This window comes from Anomalospiza imberbis, chromosome Z (assembly GCF_031753505.1).
Source record: "Anomalospiza imberbis isolate Cuckoo-Finch-1a 21T00152 chromosome Z, ASM3175350v1, whole genome shotgun sequence".
Classification (NCBI taxonomy): Eukaryota; Metazoa; Chordata; class Aves; order Passeriformes; family Viduidae; genus Anomalospiza; species Anomalospiza imberbis.
The window spans coordinates 25,543,296-25,566,293 of NC_089721.1; the positions used below are offsets into that span (position 1 = coordinate 25,543,296).

General features: G+C 37.4%; 1 protein-coding gene and 1 long non-coding RNA gene across 4 annotated transcripts in view; both read right to left on the reverse strand.

Annotated features, from left to right (window-relative positions):
- DAPK1 (death associated protein kinase 1) overlaps window positions 1-22,998 on the reverse strand; it is an 85,503-nt gene that overhangs the window by 25,253 nt on the left and 37,252 nt on the right. For 2 of the 3 annotated variants that reach the window (XM_068175805.1, XM_068175804.1), the window contains exons 3-13: window positions 20,098-20,319; window positions 9,420-9,558; window positions 7,434-7,563; window positions 7,101-7,149; window positions 6,932-6,958; window positions 6,356-6,508; window positions 6,170-6,215; window positions 4,418-4,507; window positions 3,937-4,029; window positions 2,231-2,350; window positions 1,067-1,165 (exon numbers count right to left, since the gene is read on the reverse strand). In XM_068175805.1, the coding sequence (XP_068031906.1) occupies window positions 1,067-1,165; window positions 2,231-2,350; window positions 3,937-4,029; window positions 4,418-4,507; window positions 6,170-6,215; window positions 6,356-6,508; window positions 6,932-6,958; window positions 7,101-7,149; window positions 7,434-7,563; window positions 9,420-9,558; window positions 20,098-20,319 (1,168 nt within the window). The remainder of the gene's footprint in view (window positions 1-1,066; window positions 1,166-2,230; window positions 2,351-3,936; window positions 4,030-4,417; window positions 4,508-6,169; window positions 6,216-6,355; window positions 6,509-6,931; window positions 6,959-7,100; window positions 7,150-7,433; window positions 7,564-9,419; window positions 9,559-20,097; window positions 20,320-22,998) is intronic. The other variant, XM_068175806.1, reaches the window with a different exon arrangement.
- On the reverse strand, window positions 14,206-18,872 carry LOC137464608 (uncharacterized). The gene is made up of 2 exons (XR_010994306.1): window positions 14,646-18,872; window positions 14,206-14,588 (listed from the first exon to the last, which is right to left on the reverse strand). It is a non-coding gene; the product is annotated as an uncharacterized lncRNA (long non-coding RNA).

Genomic DNA, 22,998 nt, shown 5'->3' on the forward strand with positions numbered 1-22,998 from the left:
AATAACCTCTCAATGCAAAGATGATTAACAGGATTACTAACTCTTTGCAAGGATAATCCTCTTCTCCTTTGTTAGGGAGTTCTTTGGAAAGAACAGTCACTAGATAAAAACCTTTCTTCTGCTTGCCTTACCATCTATTAGATGGAGAAGCAGGTAGTTCTTCAAGTTTGCTTTAAATGAAGTATTACAGCATACTGGGGAAAAGACCTTATTGTAATGCATATCCTCCATCAAATATGAATTTTAGTTGCTATATTCCCGATGGCTAAATATTAATTTATCATTCTATATTAAATAAAGTTCACCATTGTGTTTTAGGGAAATCACTAATTTGAGCTAACTGAGGTGGCTTTGTAAGCATGAACTACATTATAAGATTAGTATAATTCAAATTATTTCAGCTAATAAAGTGATGAAAATCACAGGACATGCATTAGTAACAAATGACATTGCTAAAAACTTGGTCTTATGTTTTTTGCTGTGGAAGACAGAAAACAAGATCTATACCTCAGAATTTTTAATTTCCAATACCACTTGGTCTGAAATGCTTGTCTCCTGCTAACTGTACTAAAAAAACTTAAAAAGAGTAGTTGAAAAGCAGAACCCCAACTGTGGTGTTATATTTTAGTTGAACGGTATGCTCTGTCTCACTTCTCGAAAATGTATGGTTTATTCCAAGCCTGTGATCCTCCCCTGCAGTATCCTGTGTCTGTAATCCCATTGGCCCAATCTGTTCCGCGCCCACTTTGAATCTCCCTGTTAAGTGTGCCAGGGGGACGGGGCAGTCTCTCTCTTAGCCGGCTCTCGTGGCTGGTGCTCTCTCAGCTCATTTGATGCATTCTCTCCCCCTCCCCTTTCCCCCCTCACTCCCCTTTCCCCCCCTCTCCCTCAGAAACCATGCTGCCTCCCAGGGGTAGGACCCCCAATAACCCCTCATCTAATGAGCACCCTCAGAAGCCGTGTGGAGTCTCCTTGCCTGCCTGCTGCTACCAGCAAACTCACAGCCTAGGCAGCCCCCACAGGGACACCCCTGGGGGGCCCCCCGAAACACGCCGCCACACCCAACCTTATCTTGAACATCAATACGAGATCCACGCTTTAAAAGCAGCTGAAGCATCTGAATGTTTCCACAGCCAGCAGCAATCAGTAGTGGAGGTGTTCCATGCTAACAATGAAATACAAGCAAGAATGATATAATTAATTATTGAAGGATTAAGGAAACAGTGGAATAGAAGGCATGCATTGAATAGCATTTCTGGATTTCCACTTTCAAATTAAGTCTACAGGAAATATTGTATGGAAATATTGTGTGGAAATAATTTATCCCTTTGTTAAAAAAAATATTGCACAGCAATTCTCCATGTTTTTGAGATGAATTCATGATATATCACACAGTAAATTTATGCTTTTTAAATAAGGGATATCAATGTTAAGCTCTTACTATTAGCCTTTTTTGGTAAGAATATACCCCTTTGCAATTTCTCTACAGCTACCACACCACCTCAGACACAAGTCATCTAGGAAAGTGAAATGGGACTGCCCATTAAAACAACAAAACCTAGTGATTTTTAAATGGTTCAAGATCCATCACACTAATACTTCTATACTGGTCTTCATGAATATTTCTGAAAGTACTTTGTAATGGAGGCCACTATAACCATGCAAAAAAAGTGTGACCTCGTGTTGAACCATTTAAGAAATAATTGTATTTTCGTTTTAATGGGCAGTCGCGTTTCACTTTCCTACATGTTGCTGATGCATTGAAATACTGTAGTGGACAAGCAATTTCACTACTGAAAGCGAACACCAACATCTAACATGTTTACATAACCCAATTGGCTGTTTGCAACTTCTAACAATGCTTTGCAAAGTCGGTTTTAGCAGTCTGGTTATTCTTAGGTATTGTGCCATCTTTGTTGGCCACAAGAAACAGCAACTACCACCAAGAGGGAAGGCAAATATTTGATACACCACAGTTCCTGGCCATAGATTTGAGTTACACTTTTAAAATGCCTAGGCAAAAAAAATTTGGCTCCATTTTAATGTATCTTGAGAAGACTGAACTCAAAGCACATGAAAATTTCTCTTAGAAAAAAGGCAGAATTTTTTCCCATTCCCTTGCCTTTTCATTTCAGGTGTTACATTTCTATTTTACAACCACACTGCTCTATTCAACAGGGTGGTAGCTAGTCCCCCACACACATCACACCTCAAAACAGACCCACACTACCTTGTTGGGTTGATTGATATCGTAATTTGTCAGAGATCCCAGAAGGTGCTGTAATCCGGGAACATTGTCATCATTGATGGCATGAATAATAGCTTTCATCACAAAAGAATCTTCCTCATCCTTGCAATTAAATGTGAAAGAAGAAAAATTGTTAGCTGTAAGAAAAAATCCGTATCTAACCAGCTGCCAAGACATAAAAAAAAATTTAAAACTAAAATTTTTTGAAATATTTTTTTGTTAAAGAGTGCTTCAGCTGCAAGTTGTAATCTTTCATGAAGCATATGGATAGCATGTATGTATGTTATTTGAAAACCCACACCAAATCCCCCCGACATGTTTTCTAGTAAAATATGCTTCCGTCTCTGTCACACACAAACCTGTTACTCACTGACATTCCATACAGGTTTTTTTAATTAGGTGTATTTTTTTTTCCTCATAGGAAAAGTAGATGATAGATTTCAACAGAAGTAATACTTGCATAAAAGGAAATTATTCTATACATACATGTAACAAGTAAAAAACCCAAGAGGTGCATGAATACCAGCTGAAGTATCAGGTTTTGTGCCATCCATAAGAGAGGTGCTTTGGTCCAAGCTCTCATCTATTCAAATGGATCAGATAAAAATCTAGAACCTAAGGAATAAGTTTAGATAGTTCTGCAGGTGTAACTTTATTTTTCTTCTCTGCACTAGAATTTCAAAGAGCTGAAATTCACAGAGCCCATTATTTGGATTGCTCTTACCTCCTTTCTCCTGAGGTTTCAGATTTTTTAGGACACTAACATTGGGCTATAATCCTTTCTGCTGGAACACAGGTTTGAAAAGCTGATCCAGTGTTAAAAGGCATACAGATAGCTGAAGGGAGTGGGGGTTAGGGAAAGGAGAGCAAGAGGAGAACAAAGAGCACAGAAGCCGAAAGATAAGAGGAGAAAAAGTGGAAACATGAGCATGGAGTTGCACAGGAGGGCCATAGAGAAGATAGTATGCATGAAAAAGGCTTTGAAGAATTTTTGAAGTTTGACCCTATTAATGCACAGAAAAGATGATATTCCCCAACTCTAAACATATTAACACACATTCCTTTCTGATCACAGGGAATTTGTGAAGTGTGTATTAAAACTTGTAGAGTAACCTAAGAAGAATGCTTTTGGATTTACAAGCATTTGTAATTAAAAAACATACAACAATTGCTCCTAAATGCAACTCTAGTCTTATCTAATACTACAAACTGAATACTGGCCAATTGTGAAGTTTCCTCCTCAAATAACTGCTCATTGTGACACTGCTATCTAGCATTCATCGGATTTAAAACTGTTTCAATTTTGAATATTCGGTGAAAAAAAAAAAAGGAATATTATTTTAGTCTACAAAATGATGATGCAAATGATGAGTAAAATTCAGATTACACTTTTTCACCATATAATTGTTATGGTACGAAAAATACTCATTAATCAAGTCTCAAAACCAAGAAATTAATTTTTTGACACCAGGTATCAGCCTCAACAAGGTAAGTTAAATGTCAAGGTTTCAAGATGCAGAAGATCAAACTATGGATAACTGACCTTCGTAGCCTGAAAATCTATTTCTTTCTACTTATGAGATTAGTTAATCATGCAAATTTTCAAGAGACTAATACATTTCTGTTAGTTAGAAACTGGCAAAGTTCAAATGTGATAAAGCATTCTAAATATATAAGTACACACTTACCAGAGTATCATCACTTCTAGCGACACTCATGCTACTTCTGGACAAGAAAGATCTTGATAATCTTTGGCACAAGGATATTAAGCGCACTGATTGCTTTATAAAAATAATAAGAAAAAAGCTATATGTAAAAAAATTAGAAAATTCTGATAGGATGCTACTGCAGATATTTTAAAGGACTTAGCAAAACAAACTGAAGTTTAACTTCAACACCCCATCTGCTTTTTATATTGAATTTGAAACCTTAACTTTTGTTATTTATAATCCAGCAGAAGCACAAAGCAAACAATCCACACACAAGCATTTGTATGCAGATCACTGATAAAGATGTCTTCTCCCATACTACCATACTCATCACTTAATTTATTCCTGGTGTTTCTTCTTCCTTCTTTTCCACTCTTAAATGTGCTGACCTTTTCCTGGAACAGGCAATTCTACTGCTTTTGTATGTCACCAACATTTGATGTGTTATTGAACGACTTACTTTCCATTTTCGTCGTGCTGCAAACTTCTTGAATTTCTCCATATTCACTGCAGAAGCTTTTCTACTGAGTGCTTGCTGAGTGTCTTTCGGCTGTGAGCAAAAGGGAAAATAAAGATGTTCTAAAAAATTCCATAATTTCTGCAGGTAAGACTCTGTCCCTCAGTGATGATTTCCACTTACATTATAATAGTACTCCAATCATACTGTAATAATGAAGTAATTGAAAGCAAATAATTTTAATATTCAGAGTCTAGTCTGTCATACAGATGGAATTTCTTAAGAAAATGCTGTAAGGGAAATACAGACCTAAGAATGCAATACTAAAATGTGCTTTTTCATTTTAAACAAAAAAACCCTTCAAACATCAGAACATTCAGCCTTATCCTTCACCTCCTTCTCTGATAGAGGCATTTGATTTCCAAGATAAATCCTGTCTTCTGGGAAGATTTCCTGACTGATTTTAAATGCAATCAATCTTTGTTACAGTCTCAGTGTAATCACCTGGACGCTGCTGAAAAATTACTTCCTCGCCAAACAAAATCACATCCCACCAGTACAGCAAGCTCTAAGCCCTCATCCTTTCAAATTTTTCATGGGCTAATACTAAGCACCAATGACTAGTGGAGTAGACCAAATTTTGCATTTTATGATCCCATTCTTGAAGTCATTTTTACAGAGATATATATATATCAAAGAGTAATGGAAAGGCTTGGGTTGGAAGGGAACTAGTTTCAACCTTCCCTGCCATGGAAATGCATGTAAAGATAGTGGTGGGAAAAGGGAAAAGAGGATACGACCAGTGAACTGGGAATCAAATGCCTGGAAAGTTAAGTTATAAAGCAAAGTAATAGGGTACAAAACAACCTGTCTCTTTGCACGAGTGTGGAACTTGGTCCAAGAGAGACCAACTTGCACAATGTTTGCTTTAGTGGTTTAAAATATCATGTCAATATGTTCCACACATTTCAACTATATCAGATTACCTCAGCAAAAAGTCAGCAAAGCATGATTAAATTTGTATTTTGGCACTTTGGTGTAGAAATGTCTGCCCTTGGATGTTTTTCTGTGAACTGCAGCAGTTGTGGCACAGATAAATATTCTGCTAACTGATTCTCTGGAAAGTCAAATGGGATCAAATACCCACTGTGCATCCTCACATCCTGGGAAATCAATGGCACTGAATGGGTTTACTACCCACAATCAGAATGTGATACAGAGTTAAAACAATAAACTGCCAGGTAGTATTACACACATTAAGAAGAATGATAGGTGCCATTTTCTCCCTCTCAACCTAGCAGCTTCACAACAGCTCAACCCAAACCAAACACTGAAACACTGAAGAAAGAAGTGGGCCACCACATCAACTACTCTCTTCAGTCTAAGGGGAAGGACAGAAGAGAGATTACTAGTTTTTTCCCAGTCTAAATAAGGGCATTAGAAGAAGAAGAATTAGTGTGAATTGGACTGGATTCAGAGACTGTATGTTTGTCAGTGCAATGCTCTCTGAAAATTAGTTTCTCTGTCTGACCACGACTTTAATTTCCATAGGGGGCTACTTCCCTACTGCTAACTCACATAGAGCATACATGAATGAAGCCCATATTCTGAATGTGTTAGCTTTCATATAAGCAGCTTTCCAAAACAGTAAGTTACATTAAACAATTGTGAACATATTCCATGTTAAGGAACTTGAAAAGCATGAAATGAAGAATGTTTAAAAACAGGACAACAGGGATTGAATGGCATGCTAACCTTGATCCAAGGATGCAGCAAACTGTCTTGAATAGTCATTCTCTTCCTTTAAGAGAATAAGGGATAAAACTGTTTCAGATATTAATAAAATACATACTGGTTTATGTTTATTAAACTATCATCTCCAAATATTATGTAATTTAAATACTAGAGATGTAAGTGCCACACAGAAGAAAAACAACTTACTTTGGATCTTTGACTAGAAGTCTTCGTATAAAGTCTTTAGCTAGGGCACTGGTATTACTGAAGAATTCTTCTTCAAATTCATAATTCACAGCAGATACATTAGCCAATGTTTCCTGTTTGGTTTCTCCAAGAAATGGAGATGCACCACTTAGACTGCAAGAGAGACAGAACATTCCTCTCAGTACATGTTGTAACAATGCTGCTTCAGCCCTCTGAGATCAAATAACAGTAGAAAGCAAACATTTTTCTTTTCTGTTTTAAGGCTGCAATCTATTTTCAGGATGATGTGATGTAGCAGGACAAAAAACTTTGCTGTAATTTCAAAGACTACTATTAAAATATAGCTGTAGGAAAGTCACCTGCAGATTTAAAGACAGTTTCCCATGTTAGCTCAATGCTAATTAACAGCAATTCTTTCAATAATTATACTACTGCTTTTAAGATCATACAACTTGAATCATGATGGGCAATCAGAGCAGTTTGATTTGTACAGACACCACCAACACCCCAGAGGATAGAATAAGAATTAAAAAACAACAGCATTTGCAAGAAACACCCATAGATTTTGGTACTTACAGAATATAAGTTATTACACCAATGCTCCTGGATTGAAGGAAAAATAAACAAAGAAAGGATGAGGGAGAGGAGAGAAAAATAGATGGAAAGAGAGAGAGGAGAAAAAAAAAAGGTTAGAACATAAGTATAATCATGAGAGATTTATTTCAAGTAAGATCCAATCACTTACCACATATCTGCTTCAAGACCAAGAGGCTCATAATTTACTATTTCAGGAGCTAAAGGAAAAAGCAGCAAGGTAAGTACCTAGTCAAAGAACAGGTATAAGTCTCACTCTGAGTCCATGTATGTCAGAGATAGTAAGCTAAGATGCTGATAGATTAAAATATCTTAATGTAAGTCTAATTTGAAATCAAATGCTACAAATTGCTTATTTAAATTTCAAAATGTCACGAATTACACACAAATTTCATAATCTGTAAATCAGCCAAGCCAAGATAAGCCACAAATACTGTTTCACAGACTGAAAAAGAATAGTTTGAAGAAACAACAGTTTTCTTACCAACAAACTCTGGCGTTCCAAAGATATTTTTGAATTCATTTCCAAAGTCAATTTTGTGTGCTAAACCAAAGTCAATAATCTTGATTCGAGGCTTTGGTACATTCCTGTCCAACAACATTATGTTTTCAGGCTTTGAGAAGGAGGAAGGGGGAGAGAAAGAGAGATTACATATAGGTACAAACTGTGAACCAGTGTTCTTCACCACTGAACATTCCTTTTTACCTCCGTTAGACACTTGAATTGTATTTTAGGCAGCAAAATCCTGTCTTTTCCTATTATGATCTAACATATGCTTAAAGTAACTACAGTACATTAGGATTTCATGTTGCTGTTGAAGCACTATGATTTCCACAAGGCCAAGATTTTACTTCTTGTAGATACCACAGTTGCAGTTTTCATGTGGACTAACCCTAAGTGAAACACACTGTCCCCCAGTAAAAATCACAGGCCCTGTGCTACAGCCATTCCAGCACTGCTGGGAGCTTGCAGGAAACAAAACCCTATAAACTAGTTACTGGGTTTGGTTTACATTAGTCCCAGAAAGAGGTTTCTTTCATACCATGTAAGCAATTAGGGAGGTGTATCTTGTTGCCTTTGGATCTTCCAGGGAAACTTCTGGAGTGGTCCAGCTCCCAGATTTTAAGGCTCAACATATTTAAAAAAAAAAGGAAAAAGAGCAGGTTCTCCTGTCTTTTCTAGCTTATTTTGAAATATGGACTTCACATTACTTTACACCAAAGATCTGCAAAGCCAGAACAAAGAAGATGAAATGCCAGGATTATCAGCAAAGGGGGCTGTTTCAACACTGCATCACTTTAATGAGCATACAGAATCAGCTACTTAGTCTCCATGTCCTGTTATGTCCATAAGCTGGTGTGCTCTGAAAGGTCCTGTAGCTACCTTTATCCTGTTCAGAGTGTTAAGGGCTTTTGGAGGCATTAAGGACAGCTCTTCATTGTCACCCTTCTTTTTCCTTTTTTTCCCAATCACAAGACCTGATATGTGCAAAAGTAATTTTCTTTTATTTCTTCCCTGCATTTCTATTGCATACTTTTATTGGTCTACACCTTGCTGCCTACTTTAATGCACAAATTTTTGGTATCCAAGGAAGACCTATTCAACTACAAACACATTGGCGAAAATTCACATTTCACACTCTTTGAAATAGATTCCTTTCTAACTTTACAATTTTTTTCTCTTGCTGACTGTCATACAAAGACCAAATATATTACTGAGGTAACGATGATGAAACTGGAAAAGGTATGCTTACACTGAAATTCATTCCCTTCTCTACCTCATCCCCCTTTCAGAACTACATTTCAATTGTAATTAAATAATCATGCCTCCTTTCTCTCTTACAGACATAGCTGCCCACTTCAGGAGACTTCAGGGAATGTTTAGTTGTCTACCTCTGAAAAATAAAATCTTATGGGGGAAAATATGCTGAAATTGAAACATTGAAAAGCAGTTGCTGACTTTAGATATAAAAAGCTCTGCTTTCATTATCAAAAGGATGCAATTAACAACTTTTCTGAAAACAAACAAAAAAGCCACAAAAAGAGAAAAAGACAGAAGTGGAAATCTGCTGCCTGCTCCACAAAAATTCTTGTACTTAGTACAGTTTCAATTAAGGACCTAAAAAAACCCACAGTTGAAAAAAGCATCTAGGTCAGAATGTTTCACCCAGATCCCATTCACATAAAAAAAAAAAAAAAAAATCATAGCCCTCATTTTTATTTCAGGTTTGTTTTCTCAGAATGGTTTAATTTTGTCAGAAGGTGCCATTTCCCCTGAAGAAACATTTCCCAGACAGGAACTATTTACAGTTCAGTAACTTCTTTCCAATGACTGAGCTTTCCCCTGTCTACATAAGCTAGCAAAACAAAACTGTGGCCAAGATCTGCATGATGACTGATTTGTGGCTAGAATTACAAAGGACTTCAATGGATGTTGATTACAGTTTAAGTTTTTATCTGTTCAACACACCTTAAGATCAAAGTGGGCAATTTGCAGAGAGTGGAGATACTGAACACCATTAAGGATCTGTTTTAGAAATTCTGTGGCTTCCTCCTCCGTGAGAGATTCTTTTTCAGCCAAGAAGTCAAAGAGCTCCCCACCTGCAACACTTGGAGAGGAGAAGCAGTTATTGACAAGCTTGGTTTAACCAGTGGGTTCCTTTTAGTATAGCTGTCCTCAAACCTTGAAAAGCCTTGAAAAGGATCCAGATGCTTTAAATGTTTCAAATATCAGAAAAAATTATGAAAATGACTTAATTTAATACCCAAAAGAAATAAGTAACTCCCTCCTTTCCCCTGAAAAGAACACAGTAAAAAGAGTTACTTTCAGACAAAATAAGTTTAGGAAACCCAAACAAACATAGTTAGCGGCATTTAAATTTAAATGAAGCAAAAGCCTCCTACTCTCTGTATGCACATTTAAAAGAATATAATTAAATATGACGTAAAAAGACTCAAAACATACTAACACAATGGGACATGATATTATCTAGGAAATAAAACATGAATTGGCTCATATCAGTAAAACACCAGATTTCTACACCCTCATTGAAAAATAAAAAATTTAAATCTTATTTTGAAATATTTATTGGCAGCTGTCCCGTTATTTAGTTTCTAAACTCCCCAGAGCATTCAACTTTTGAAAACAGATTCTGTTTGTGAAATATTGTATTACATGCAGAACCTATATTATATTTGTACTCTAACATGATGAAACCTTTTCTACAATGAAATATCCTTAAGACTGTTTCCAGCAAGTGTTCTAGCCCCACAGCAGAAAGAAAACAGGTAAGAGAGAGTACATAAGCACATCTGGATTTTTGCATTTGTGAGAGAGAGAGAGCAGTAAAGAGATTATCCTCTTCTCAGCTCAGTTAAGCAGCTCTTAACCCAGTCAACAGCATGAAGAGATACTGAAGTGATAGAACTACAGCTATTCCCACATAACAGACAAACACATTTCAGCTGAAGGACACCTGACTGGCCACTGTGGCAAACTACTTTTCCCATCTGTGAAAGCAGGGGTATTACTTACAAAAGTCTAAGAGATTGCAAAAATGGTCATAATACCTCCTGTGTTTTTCACTGTAATGACACTAACACAAATTCAAAAAGTGCACCCTAATTTTTATTGCTTTTCTGCAGGAAAAGAAAATAAACTGTTCGTGATTTAAAGCTCTGATTATGAAACATAAGGTGGTGATTAACATATAACAACAGGTAAATAATTTGGGCAAATTTCTTGAAATACATTTGACTTCTTTATCATGTCTACTTTTTCAGGGACTTAATTTGCATCATTGTAATGCAAATTGCATGAAAAGTGTATTTTAATGAGTTCTTGGAGCTTTCATTGAGCTGCCTAGACAATAATGAGAGTATTGTTTTGGGTATTATTTGTGTTGTAATATTTTCTGCATGAAAGCAATTATTGAAACAAAGTGCCATTAAAATATAAGAATTATAGACTGTAAGGATGAGAGGTCATTTTAATGATTTTTTTTGTTGTTATAGAGACATTAAAATGGAATTCCTAATGATTAAATCCAACTTGTTATTTTACAGAGACTGGTCAGAAGTGTCTTCCAAAGGGACACGCATGCATATTCTCTCATTGTTTGCTTCTGACAAAAAAAAAAAAAAAATTCTGGCTAATGTCTGTATCTCTGCAGCACTGCACTGAATGGTGACATTAATTTCCAATTATTGGGCTAAAGGCCTTAACATCACCTGAAGCTTGCTTCCACATGTTTAAAAGTCGAAGTTGGCTGCAGTTGTTGAGTGACTGTAAACTAGAACACAGCCTTGCCACATGGAGCAGGCAGACTCACTGTGGCTACTGCCCCAGCCCATGCCTGACTGGGGCTACTGCCCCAGCTGTGGCAGCAGCCACAGTAAAACCCATCAAATGTAGGCACTCAGCATGGTTTGGCACTGGGCTAGCTGTCACAGTTTGGGGAACCAGAGAAGATGGATCCTCAGCTGAGGAAGAGCTTGTAAGACTGCACCATAAGACTGCATCTGGTCCCACTTTTCAAGCAGCTGGAAACCCTGTAAAACAGCAAAAGCTCCTGCTGGTGCTTAAACCATTCATTGGCCATCACAAATACAAGAGAAGTGCTCAGGCAGGCATTTGCGGCAATGCCCTCTCTAAGCGCTGTGCTGTCCACCCTGCAGTCTCAGACTGTGACAGTGTCACACAGGTGGTGTTATGCTTCGTGGCTGGCAAAGCTTGCTCTTAACTCCTCTTGGCATTTTAAAGACATGCAGTCTGTGAAACTCAATAGTCATCTATGATTATCACTTATTATACACATTCCTTATAGACCCCCCAAAAAAGATTTAATTCCTAAAATTTGCAATTTTTTGAGATATCTGCATTTGTGTAAAATGGAAAAAGCCATTAGATACAAAATGGCTCTTATCTGCAATTATTCTGATTCTGTACTGCTGAGTACTATTCTTCTGTCTTTACCACAGATTAATTGTAGTGACCTTTCTTTAATGACACACCATGACATTATAATTGTGTGCAATAAAACACTGTGTTTCTCCTAGTGCTTGCAAATCTCAAAACTGAGGGACAGAGAAGGTAAAAGGCTTGAAATGTGGTTTTTTCTTTTGTAAAACTGAAAGTTCATTAGCAAAACTGGTAGATTTCCCCAATCTGTTGTGTGCTTCTTTGATGCTTAAGTACTGTTACCCTAAGTGACTTGGCAGCCCTTGCTGAACGAGTAGGCGAGTAAGGAGGGACAAGCTGTAATGCACTCAACGTGTTATTTCAGAAGCAGCTGTACTCCTGGTCTGTGGGACTTTGGTGTGCCCCCTCATGTTACACATCTCACTCATGATGTCTAGGAGGAGATCCTGTGTGGGTTCACCTCAGAGAGGGAGCTGTTGTGAATTCTCCTGCTGGTAACTCCTCAGCTGTGGGGGCGAGCTTCAGAAGCCGTGCTCTCCCCTGGGGTGCTGCCATAGCTGGCAAGCACAGTGCCCATCTAGCTGCTCTTGCTGCTTACTTATGGTAGAGACATAAAGCATAAGAGAAAAGGGTTTTTACAGCAATGATGAGTAAAAGGTTATAATAGCATGCATAAGGAACTTCACCTGAAAGCTCAGAAATGCCTGACTTCCCAGAAAGGTCCCTGTGAGCTGGGCAACCTTCAAGGGAGGCCCTTCTCACATGTGTAAGGCAGTCACCCATGTCCCCATGGGAGGTTGTATTTTTCAGCTTCCTCTTCATGCTTGTCAGGAGACTGCTTATTCCTTACCCTTTTGCTGACTCAGGAAGATCTGATATTAAGATATTAGGCATACAAAAACCCATGGTATCACTTCAAGGCAATCTTCAAGTGAGTCATGGAGGGTTAATACAGGTCTACACTCAACACACCTTACAAGTTTGCCTTCCACAGTTAATTGACTGAATTACAATGTCCTCATATTTATCAGCAGAGCTAAGTTTCACAGATTCTGTAATTGGATTATATGTGTAGAATAACTAGATGATCTTGACTAGGTTTCCAGATATCACAGATGAAGAAATGGGTTAGAAGAAGCCAGTAAAGAGACTGGCTGTGTAAGCTATTGCAGCCTTCACAAGTCTCCTAAAATGCTGTTGGTTTGTTGAGTCTAGTCCTGTGCCTCAGCCAGTGTAAAAGAGTTCCACAAAGAATAAACACTGCATGTCTTAGTAAACCAGAGTCACCTTCAAAAGTGGAGCCAGAAAGCAAGGAGAGATTCCAGCAATGTGGATATCCCATCTCACACAGAGAAGCGGTGTTAATCTAAAGAAGAAAGCACGGGTAATTTCATACACCAGCCCTTCTGACTGGTCTTTATGAACATCATCATCTACCAAGAAGTACACTGTTTCCACCTCCATTACCATGGGCCCCTGTTTCTAAATTGGCTTTGGGGATGCTGATGCACAAACAGTCTGCTGAAATTTGACTGAAACCAGACCACTGTGTGGGTTTCCCAAGCCACACAAACTGGCTCCCAGCCTGCCTTTGGGCCTCTACAGAGGGGCCCACACAACCAACATGTAAAAGACTGCTGCCCCCAACCACCAACTGGATAAAGATGCTTCCTGAAGGGAGCAGAGGCAAGAAGTTCACCAAGCACTAGTGCATCTTCCTGTAGAGGACTTCGGAGTATCTCTACCTGGTATCCACAAGAAATGCAGGGCTTCTCTCTATTCAGTTTCTCAATTTGCTGGTAGGAATTACCAGAGAGCTTCCTGATCAGTTAGTTCTGTGCCCCAAGACAACTCTAAATGCCAAAATGCCAGTATGTAAAGGATGGACAGCAACCTAATGACAGTGAAACGTGATTACAAGTGAAGTCACAGCTATATTCCTTTATAGCTGCAAAGCCTCCTTGTTAAACTTCACATAATGTTTCCCTCTAAAGCTTTAATTAATTAATGTTCCTGTATAAAACCTTTTTGTTTACATTTAAATTTAGTAATAATTTTGAAGTCATAATATGCTGTTCAAACATCATGTTCAATAAAATAAGAGCTTGTGCTTTGTGGCAGTCACATCTTAATTCCACCTAATTCTAATGCATTATTGACCATGTTATAACACAGAAAGTCACAAGGGCTGGGAAAATCTATTTCATCATTATAACACAACTTTTAATATTGTTTTAAAGTAGTAGAGCACATGTGTTTAGAAGTATTTTGTATAAATATTTTCACTAAGAGAAAAGCTGGTATGTGTTATTTCACTGATACTTCTAGGCAGAAGTGAAATGAGAGAAGTAAATTAAAGCTTTCAGCTGACTGCGTTCTTTCTTACAAAATGCAATAGTGGTAAAAGCATGTGCCAGCCTTCCCAAAGGAAGGTTGACAGATGTGATTGCAACCCACACACCTCCCTCTGGGAAATAAAATACATCACACCCATGGAAAACGGATTTCTGTACAGTGCTTTTGCAAGTTGCCAGGCTTTCTTAACTACGAAACAGAACTGTCGCCAGATCTCAGAGGAAGTTATTATGGGAACCTACTCAGGGAACTTAGAATCAATTAACCTTCAAAGTCAGCATGGTCACCTCATAATGACTCAGTCATATGCTATGATCACACTGCTTATTATGCAATAGCACCTAAATGATAATTAATGATTACCTAAGGATTTCTAATGAATTTTAAAATCTATAAATGAGCCCTAAAATCTAGGCTTACCAAAGGATTTCTAATGAATTTTAAAAGCTATAAATGAGCCCTAAAATCTAGGCCCAAACCCCTTGAAGAAACATTTATCTTGCTTAGATTTCAAAACAACATAAACTGAGTTAAAGAAGCATGCCATCAATTTATTCCAATTTTAAAACAGATGCAATTTGATAAATTATCTAATTCTTCTCTAGTCCAAACATTTATTCTGTCAATTTGTAAAAAAAATGTTTTCCCTAGGGATTCTGTGGTCAAATGCATCTTGTAGGACATCCAGTCATGCAGTTTTAAGCCCAAGACTAGACTCATATATTATTACTTCTGTTTCATGAAAGAGTAAGGGGGTTTGCATCCACTTCATTTCACTGCCTTAATGAATCGTGGAGTTACCAACCCAATCCTCAGAAGCACAAACTGTACCAAACATTTTGAAACAGCAGAACAGGGCTGCTAGCTTATTAAATTACCTACTGGCTGAACAACATTGCACTTCAACTTGTCCTTATCTAGCTACCGAAAAATGACCACGCCTTTTCATTTTCAATTGTCCAGCTTCTATTAGAGACATCAACTATCATGAAATCTTCTCCTTAGTGTGCCTAAATTCTTCAGTTATACTGAACAAGAAGCATTGGCCTCAATGGCCAGCTAGAACACATGCACCAAAACCTGGACTATAATTTAAGCAGTTAAGTCCCACTAAGGGGGGGTGGGTGGGAGGGGGCACAAACACTCCTGTGAATCTTTTTTGTGCTCAAATACCATTGGTATTTAGGTTTTCATGACTGAAGTTCCTGAAGTGCCCAGAGTCTGGATACAGCAGGTGGTTACCTTGGCCCTTAGTATTTTGATCTCATCTACAACCTTCAAATTTAATATATGAGGAGCATTCAGGTTTAATAAACTAAAGAGGCAATGATTTTGCTCAGGGACTGCAGCACATGGAAACCAATTCTCCCTTTAAGACCTGTTCACTGTGTGGCAAGAGTCATACCAGCTCTAGAGCCTGTACTGTCAGCCTTGTCAAGCCTTTGTTCTAACCTGTCTACATATTCTCTGTGCATCTCTCTGTGGGCATGGATTTTAGGATTTTGAAATCCAAAGGTGGCACAAGAGCTACAAATTAGTGTCACCGGGTTTGCTAACTGCCTGCTACTTGCCAGAAGCACCAAATATTTAATCCTTCTCTCAAATTTCAGTGCAAAGCCACTTGATAATAACTTTCTTATTTACTTATGTGTAAAATTAACAAAAATCTCAGAGGTATTTCTACCAAAAGACAACTCAAAATTAAGGAAGCCCTCTGAAGACTTCAAGCTTCTCTGGAAGATAGGCTTTAACTCTCTTCCAGAGAATAACTGTAAAAAGTTAAATTAAAGCCCCAATAAGATAGAAGAGGAATTTAAAGAGTTCATAGTTACTTGCTCTTAATTGGTCTTCAATGATCAACTAATGAAATTGTTATAAATTTTTATACAAGGATGTATCATCCTCTTCTTGTACTGTTCTGTTTTGATTAATAATATGAAGCTACCACCAAAGTAGAAAGTCAGAGACAGTGTGAGGCACAGGACTAAGTCTAAAAGAAAGTTTATGCATTCAAATGAAGCATAAATCCTAGTATTTAACACACAAATGCTTCTAATGCTTTCAAAGCTTTTTATTTTTAAAAAATTTATAAAACAGAAAATCGTCACTCAGAACCATGCTACAAAAGCTAACCATCTTAAATTAAGATTTCAAATTCAGAAATTAAGTTATGTTTAATGCAGAGAAATGTATGAATACCTAACTCCATCCACAGCTGCCAAGTTAGAGTCAGGTATTGCTATCAAGCCATTTTTAAAAAAGAGACCACCTGTATTGCTTTTGTGAATTCTAAGGAATTACTGTACAATATAGGATGAAAATACTTATTTTTTTGTGTTGCAGCAAGAAATCATAACCAAGGCTCCACAAAGAACCACAAACGAAATATATTTTATGTCTGCAGTCTAAATAAAGACATAATAAAGTGAAAGAGAAAATAAAATGGAAGAGAGAAATTATGCATCCAAGGCCAGAAAAAGGGGAACCAAGTAGGTACAAAACATGCTTGAAGAAAGAAAATAATTATCACTGTGCAGAGACATCTGTGTTTTCTAGTCTGTGAAGTCTAAAAAAATGATGGCTTCAGCAGAGCTCACTAGAAATAGCTTAATATAGCTAACATATAACAGACTCTAATAGCTGCAGCTGGATAGAGAAATATACTATGAAATTATGAGTAATTCAATTATTTGTGTGATAAAAGCAAAAAAAAGTAAAATAATTAAGGTTTTAAGTTAGACGAGGAAAAGACAGTGGCTTCCACTTTGTGTGTAATATGCATAACATTCCTTTCAAGATAATGAAAGAGTCCACAGAGTGGAAATTTAAAAGGTTATTTCCAAGCCAAGAAAGGAGATATTTGTCACTAAGACCTAGAGTTATGAAAATACATCTGAATGTTCTAAATATACCAAAAGATTACAACAAAATAAAGTTCTTCAAGGATATTTCATGCTTGTGCATCGCTGCTGAATCTTTTAAGGACAGATTTGGTTTTAAAAGTTTCATAAATTAAGTTTCATAGAACTTTGGTTTTTTTTGGTAAATCAGTTTCCTTATATAAGGTTGTTCAAAGAAAAATTCCCAAACATCTATGTGGATAAAGTAGCTCTGGTTTGTACTCAGTGTTGTGAGGACCTACTTGGCCAGTGCCATAATTAACCAACTGCCCACATATTCCTGCATAAAAATCATGACCTTGAATAGAATCAGAGAATGGTTAATGTTGGAAGGGACATTAAAGATCACCAAGCTCCAACTACCCTGCCGTGGGCAGGGTCACCTACCACTAGACCAAGTTGCTCAGAGACCCATCCAACCTGGCTTTGAGCTCTTCCAGGAATGGAGATCCAGAACTTCTCTGGGCAACCTGTTCCAGTGCCTCACTACCCTCACAGTTAAGAATTTCTTAGTAATATCAAATCTGAGTCTACTATCTTTCAATTTAATGTCCTTCCCCCTTGTTCAGTCAATTGCTCACCTCTGAGAAACTGCCAATATGTACGGCAGAAAAATGTTTAGGAGGCTCTATGCAATACAGCAACCCTCTTGCTGAAGCAGAAAATAAAAATCAATAGTGAACAGGCTGTAGACCCTGTTGCCCTGGGACTGTGCATGTTGACATATGGCAACAAAAGGGCAGCTGCTGTTACTCAATTATACAAAATTGCGTCTCTGTGTGCTATACTGCCTCATTATTGTAGTCAGAACAGAATGCAAGTGCCAGGAAATATATTATGTTCTAATCAAAATGGAAAATGGACACTTAGGGTAGGTTCTGAAGATAGAAAACAGGTTATTTAATGTGATTTCAGCTTTATTTCTGTTTGTATTAAATTGTTCTGTAAGAAAAAAGACTGTCAAGAGGGTAGGTCCCTAGGCAAAATGTGAATATCAGAATGTTAGAGAAAAGGATAACATATTTAATGTCTAAGCATTCAATTAAAATGACAATCCTGTCTATTCAATAGCTTTATGTAACATCACAGTGATTTTGAGAACTACAAAACTCTGTAGCAATTAGCATATTCAAGTTTACAAAGGGATTGCCAGCATCATCTTTTCCTCTTTGACTGTCTAAATAAGTAAATGCATTACCTTTGTGATATCCAAAATAGCACTACTTCAATTGAAAGATTCACAAAGCAGTTTGGAAAAGTGAAAAAAAAAAAAATTCCGATTGAAACTATATAGGGATTGCTCACCTCACAAAATAATTACCTAAATTGCAATACAAATAATTTGCTGAGCTTCATGCCATCAAGCTTATGAAATATGCAGATTGTGATTCTTCTGCTCAATGGACAGTGGTGGTTACACACTGACACACACAGAGCAACCTTGCTGCCAAAAGAGCTCCTAGTCCATGTGCAAAGCGGGGGTGGGTGGAGTAGTCCCATTCCTCCTACCACTGCCATGATTACCAAGTCTCTCTCACAGCTTTCAAGTGTAGACACTAGCCTGAATTCAATTGGACAGATTCCAGAGCAGAAGGAGCTGCAGAAGCAACAATATCCTGACAGTAAGGTTGTAGAGCAAGAGAACATGAGAGTTAGCAAGTGGGGAGAGGAGGAAGCATCACACTAATTTTGCTGCTTATTCACATCACACTTCAAAGAATTCTGAACAAAACCCAGAAATAGTAAGGATATAAAGAACTTTTGCTTTATACAGGATGATGATTTAGTTTGGAAAATTACCCACACTTGGCAAACTAATGCAAGCATATACAACTGGAACTAAAAAACCAAGCCAGACTACAGCTATTATAATAAAATATCACATGTTGGACTAGAAGTGTAAAAATATGTTTGCATAAACATAAGAAAGTAGTATCATGCATATATAGAACATAGAAAAAAATGGAACTTCAAAAAGCTACTTCTCAGTTTTCTTTTTAAATCTATACTGTAAATCTACATGTTACTGAAACCATGCAACACTGAAGTATCTTTATAAAGTGGAAATACCATTTATCAAAGCTAGTAAACAGGAAGACAAACCTACATAGAAAAACCACAGGAACAGCCAATACAAAGAAAATACAAAGTGCTGCCCAAGATTCTGGTATACCAAGTCTTCTGCATGCATTAATTTCTTACTGTAGAGTATGGTTAACTGATCCCGATCAGGTATGGCAATAAAAAGTGCCAGGCATGCCATCTATGTAAAGATATGCACATTCCAGCAGCACCACTGACAAACTGACAAATTCTTAACAGGTGACTAATGCTTAACTCCTACACTTGCAGTCTTTGAGGAAATGGAAGCCAGACTTCAAAAAATGCAGAAGTAGTTTCTGCTGACATATTTAGCTCAATTAGCAATGATATTGGATGAAAAATTGGGAACTAAACCAGTATGAAACAGTGTGGAAGTTCAGTTTTCATTTCAATAAGAGAGAACTGGGAAAATTCAGTTCTTTTTTATGTGGGTTAGAAAATGACAAAAAGCATTCACTGAGGCCACTTTACACTAACACAAAACACAGTAAAAATTGCTAACCTAATCTCCCACTTAGAATCTCTATTTTCTTGTGCTCTGATCTTCAAATCAGTATATTTAGTTCCAGGCTCTTCATTTGGATTCATAACATCAACAGAGATTGAAGTAAAAAAGCAGAAAAAAGAAATCCTAAATATGCTGATAAAAAAAAACAAACTTTGTAGTGCATTCAGAGTGAAAAATATGTGTGGAAATCAGGAAACTATAATACTGACTAAGAAATGAAAATTTTTAAGGCTATTACCTATTTTCTTTTGGGGTGATAAGGAACTTCCATTAAATCACTGCAATTCTCAAAGTGTCTGTTTTTAAAAAACAAAGAAACAAATATTCTCCCACTGGTCCATGGGTCTATAGAGTTACTTACAGCTCCAGAATAAGAATAACATCTGTTTTGTTCTCATAGACATCATGAAGCGTAATCACATTAGGATGCCGAATCTCTTTCAGTATGCCAACTTCTCGTTCGATATCTTCTCGGCTCACTCCACGGCGGCTGGATTTCGTTCTCCTTTTCTTGATGAATTTTGCTGCAAACTGCTGACCAGTACTTTTCTCACGGCATTTTTTCACTACAGCAAACTGCCCACTAAAAAACAAAGAGAGAACAAGGGTTCAGTTCAAGACAATTCAGAGCTAAGAGTTGCCTGGTTACTGTGGTGGGAGAAATCAGCTTTTAACTCTACTTGACCTAAGTATGTAACTGCTTCTTATGCCATCTAGAATAACACCTGAAGAAAACCCAGAAGAGGCAGAAAAAGTAATTTAAGATATAGCTTCTGCATCACACAAATGTACACATTTCAGCACATCAGTAAGTAAAAGGTAATACCTTATCAGTGAGGACCACTGGATTTTTGACAAATATGTGCACTGGGGATTACTGGGCAAAAGTAGTGGTTTCTGGATTTCTCCTCTCATATTCTTGTTGAATATTTTTTCTTTGTTCTGCAGTTGGGACAATTTGTAGTTTCTTACAATCTACACGTTTTGTCAATATTCACTTTATTCTATATATATTCTATCCTCAAGTTTGTTTTTAAAAAAGTTTTTAAAACAAAATTCGGTTTCATGACACTGCTTTGGATTTTTAAAGTGCTGACTAAATACAGTAGTATCAAGAATTACTCATCTTGTTAAGTACAAGTTTGAAGATGAGAAAAGTACCAAGGCACTGAGAAACAAAACCTGTGTTTGTATTACAAACCAGAAGGAACTCCAGGTAGCTGCTGATGGTAGCACACAATCATTGATGTACAAGCCTGCTGCTGCTAGATGTACACACCGATCCAGATCAGAAATCTCCAGGAGTCTAATGTTGATTCAAAGAAAGAATAGGATCTCTAGAAGTGTTTTTCTTTTAGTTTCCCTAATTTCTTGTTGAGGATTCTCCGGAAATTTTCACTGCTTTTTTCACTATATGATGGAATCATAGAATTACAGAATGATACTAAAGAGAAGATTTTTTGAAGTTAGCCTACCCTGTTAACTGAAGATCTGTTCTCTAAAGCAGATTTAGAACAGCAATTAAATCAGAGCTAGCCCTCATAGGTTTCACTACTTGAACAGCCATATAGCACTCAGAGCTACACATTTCATGCCACAATTACTATGCTGATCCCACATAGCACCCTGAGTGACACACTGTCTTGACCTGGGACATGCAGTTGGGCAAGACTAAATGACTGTCACTCTTGGAAGGGCAGGGCAAAGACAGGACCTCTCATGTGAACTCTTAGAAAGACACTCTAGAGTAGCCACCACCATCTGGGAAATCTTTGAATGTAGCCACAGGTAGTGAGAGAAGTAAACTTTGAGAGAAATCTTAAGACAACAGTTCTTAAGTTGAGGTTTTGATTTGTTTCAGTATTATGATCACCATTCAAGTTTCATTCTTCATTGTTCAATGAAATCAATTCATGAACTTGTGAGAAGATGTTATATTGCTTGAAAAATGACTTTGCCTTAAATGCCACCATCCCCAATTCTGCACAAAGTTTTCAAGGATCAGATTTCCATACAAGGACCTCCACATTATTATTATAAACTGCAGTGGACAGAGCAGTGCTTCAGACCACATCATATCCTCTTCTTCATCACACACAGGCTGGAAGACCTGCTTCACTTGCCTGGACTTGGCCTGCTAGTGTTATCCGAGATGCTCTTTGACATGTAAGACTTTCATGTGCGACTGAAAGAGAAAGCATAGACCTCTGGAATACCTGTGTCATCCTAAACTGACAGCAGAGAGCTAGACAGACATCCTAACATCATCAGCCTTCTCTGCCCAGTTCAGTCCAATTTCACAAAAACTGAGTTTGCTCTCCAAGGTCTGAGCAATATGCACTGCCAGAGTAGAGGTATTTGCACTGTTGAATTGAAAACACAGCCTTTCTGGCTCTTGCTTCCAGTGAATAAAGCGAGTGATTGTCTCACACTCTCCCCCACAGCATGCACATCTCCACAGAGATACAAATATTTATTTAAAAAGCAGTCAGTTTTGCAGAAAATTCACAGTTTCAGAGAAACAATAAAGTGGAGTAGAAGACAGATGCAGACATCATCACAACTCCAAACAGTTACTTAAGCTCATGGATCACAAGGAAGTCAAAAGCTGCTGTTTTTCTTTTGACCACCTGGCTGGCTTTCAGGCTAGAAGTCTAAAATGCCTGATAGAGGAAGAAAAATATTTCTGCTTATCATCCACAGGCTTGAATGCTGCATGGCTAACCACTTTCTTATCAATGCTCAGCCTATAGGTTTAGCAAAAGCTATTGCTTCACTATGGAAAATCAACAAAACTAACAAAAAAAAAAGAAACAACCCTCCCCTCTACCCACCCTCACCCCAACCCCCCTGCAATCCCTACACAATCCCTACAATGCAAATTAAACAAACCCAGAAACAACAACTCCCAAAATATAATATTAAAACCAAAATTACATCTAACATTAGCTCTGGAGTAAAAAAGGAAAAACATAAATCTGAACTACAAAGACATACAATATATTCTGATATCCAAGAAGATTTAATTATAAAAGTTGGTGGGGATTAGGAGTTGTTTGTGCTTTACTGACATAATGATTTTTACATAGTATTATGCATATTTGAATTACATCATTCCCCAAAGCTACTTCATGTTTCCAATGCCTTTAAGGCTAAGACTGTTTAATCTTATTTTGGCAATGGGTCAACTATGATGTTACAGCATGAGGTTGACATCCTGGAACAAAGGGGGCTAAATGAGACAAGTAGATCTCCTCTCTCC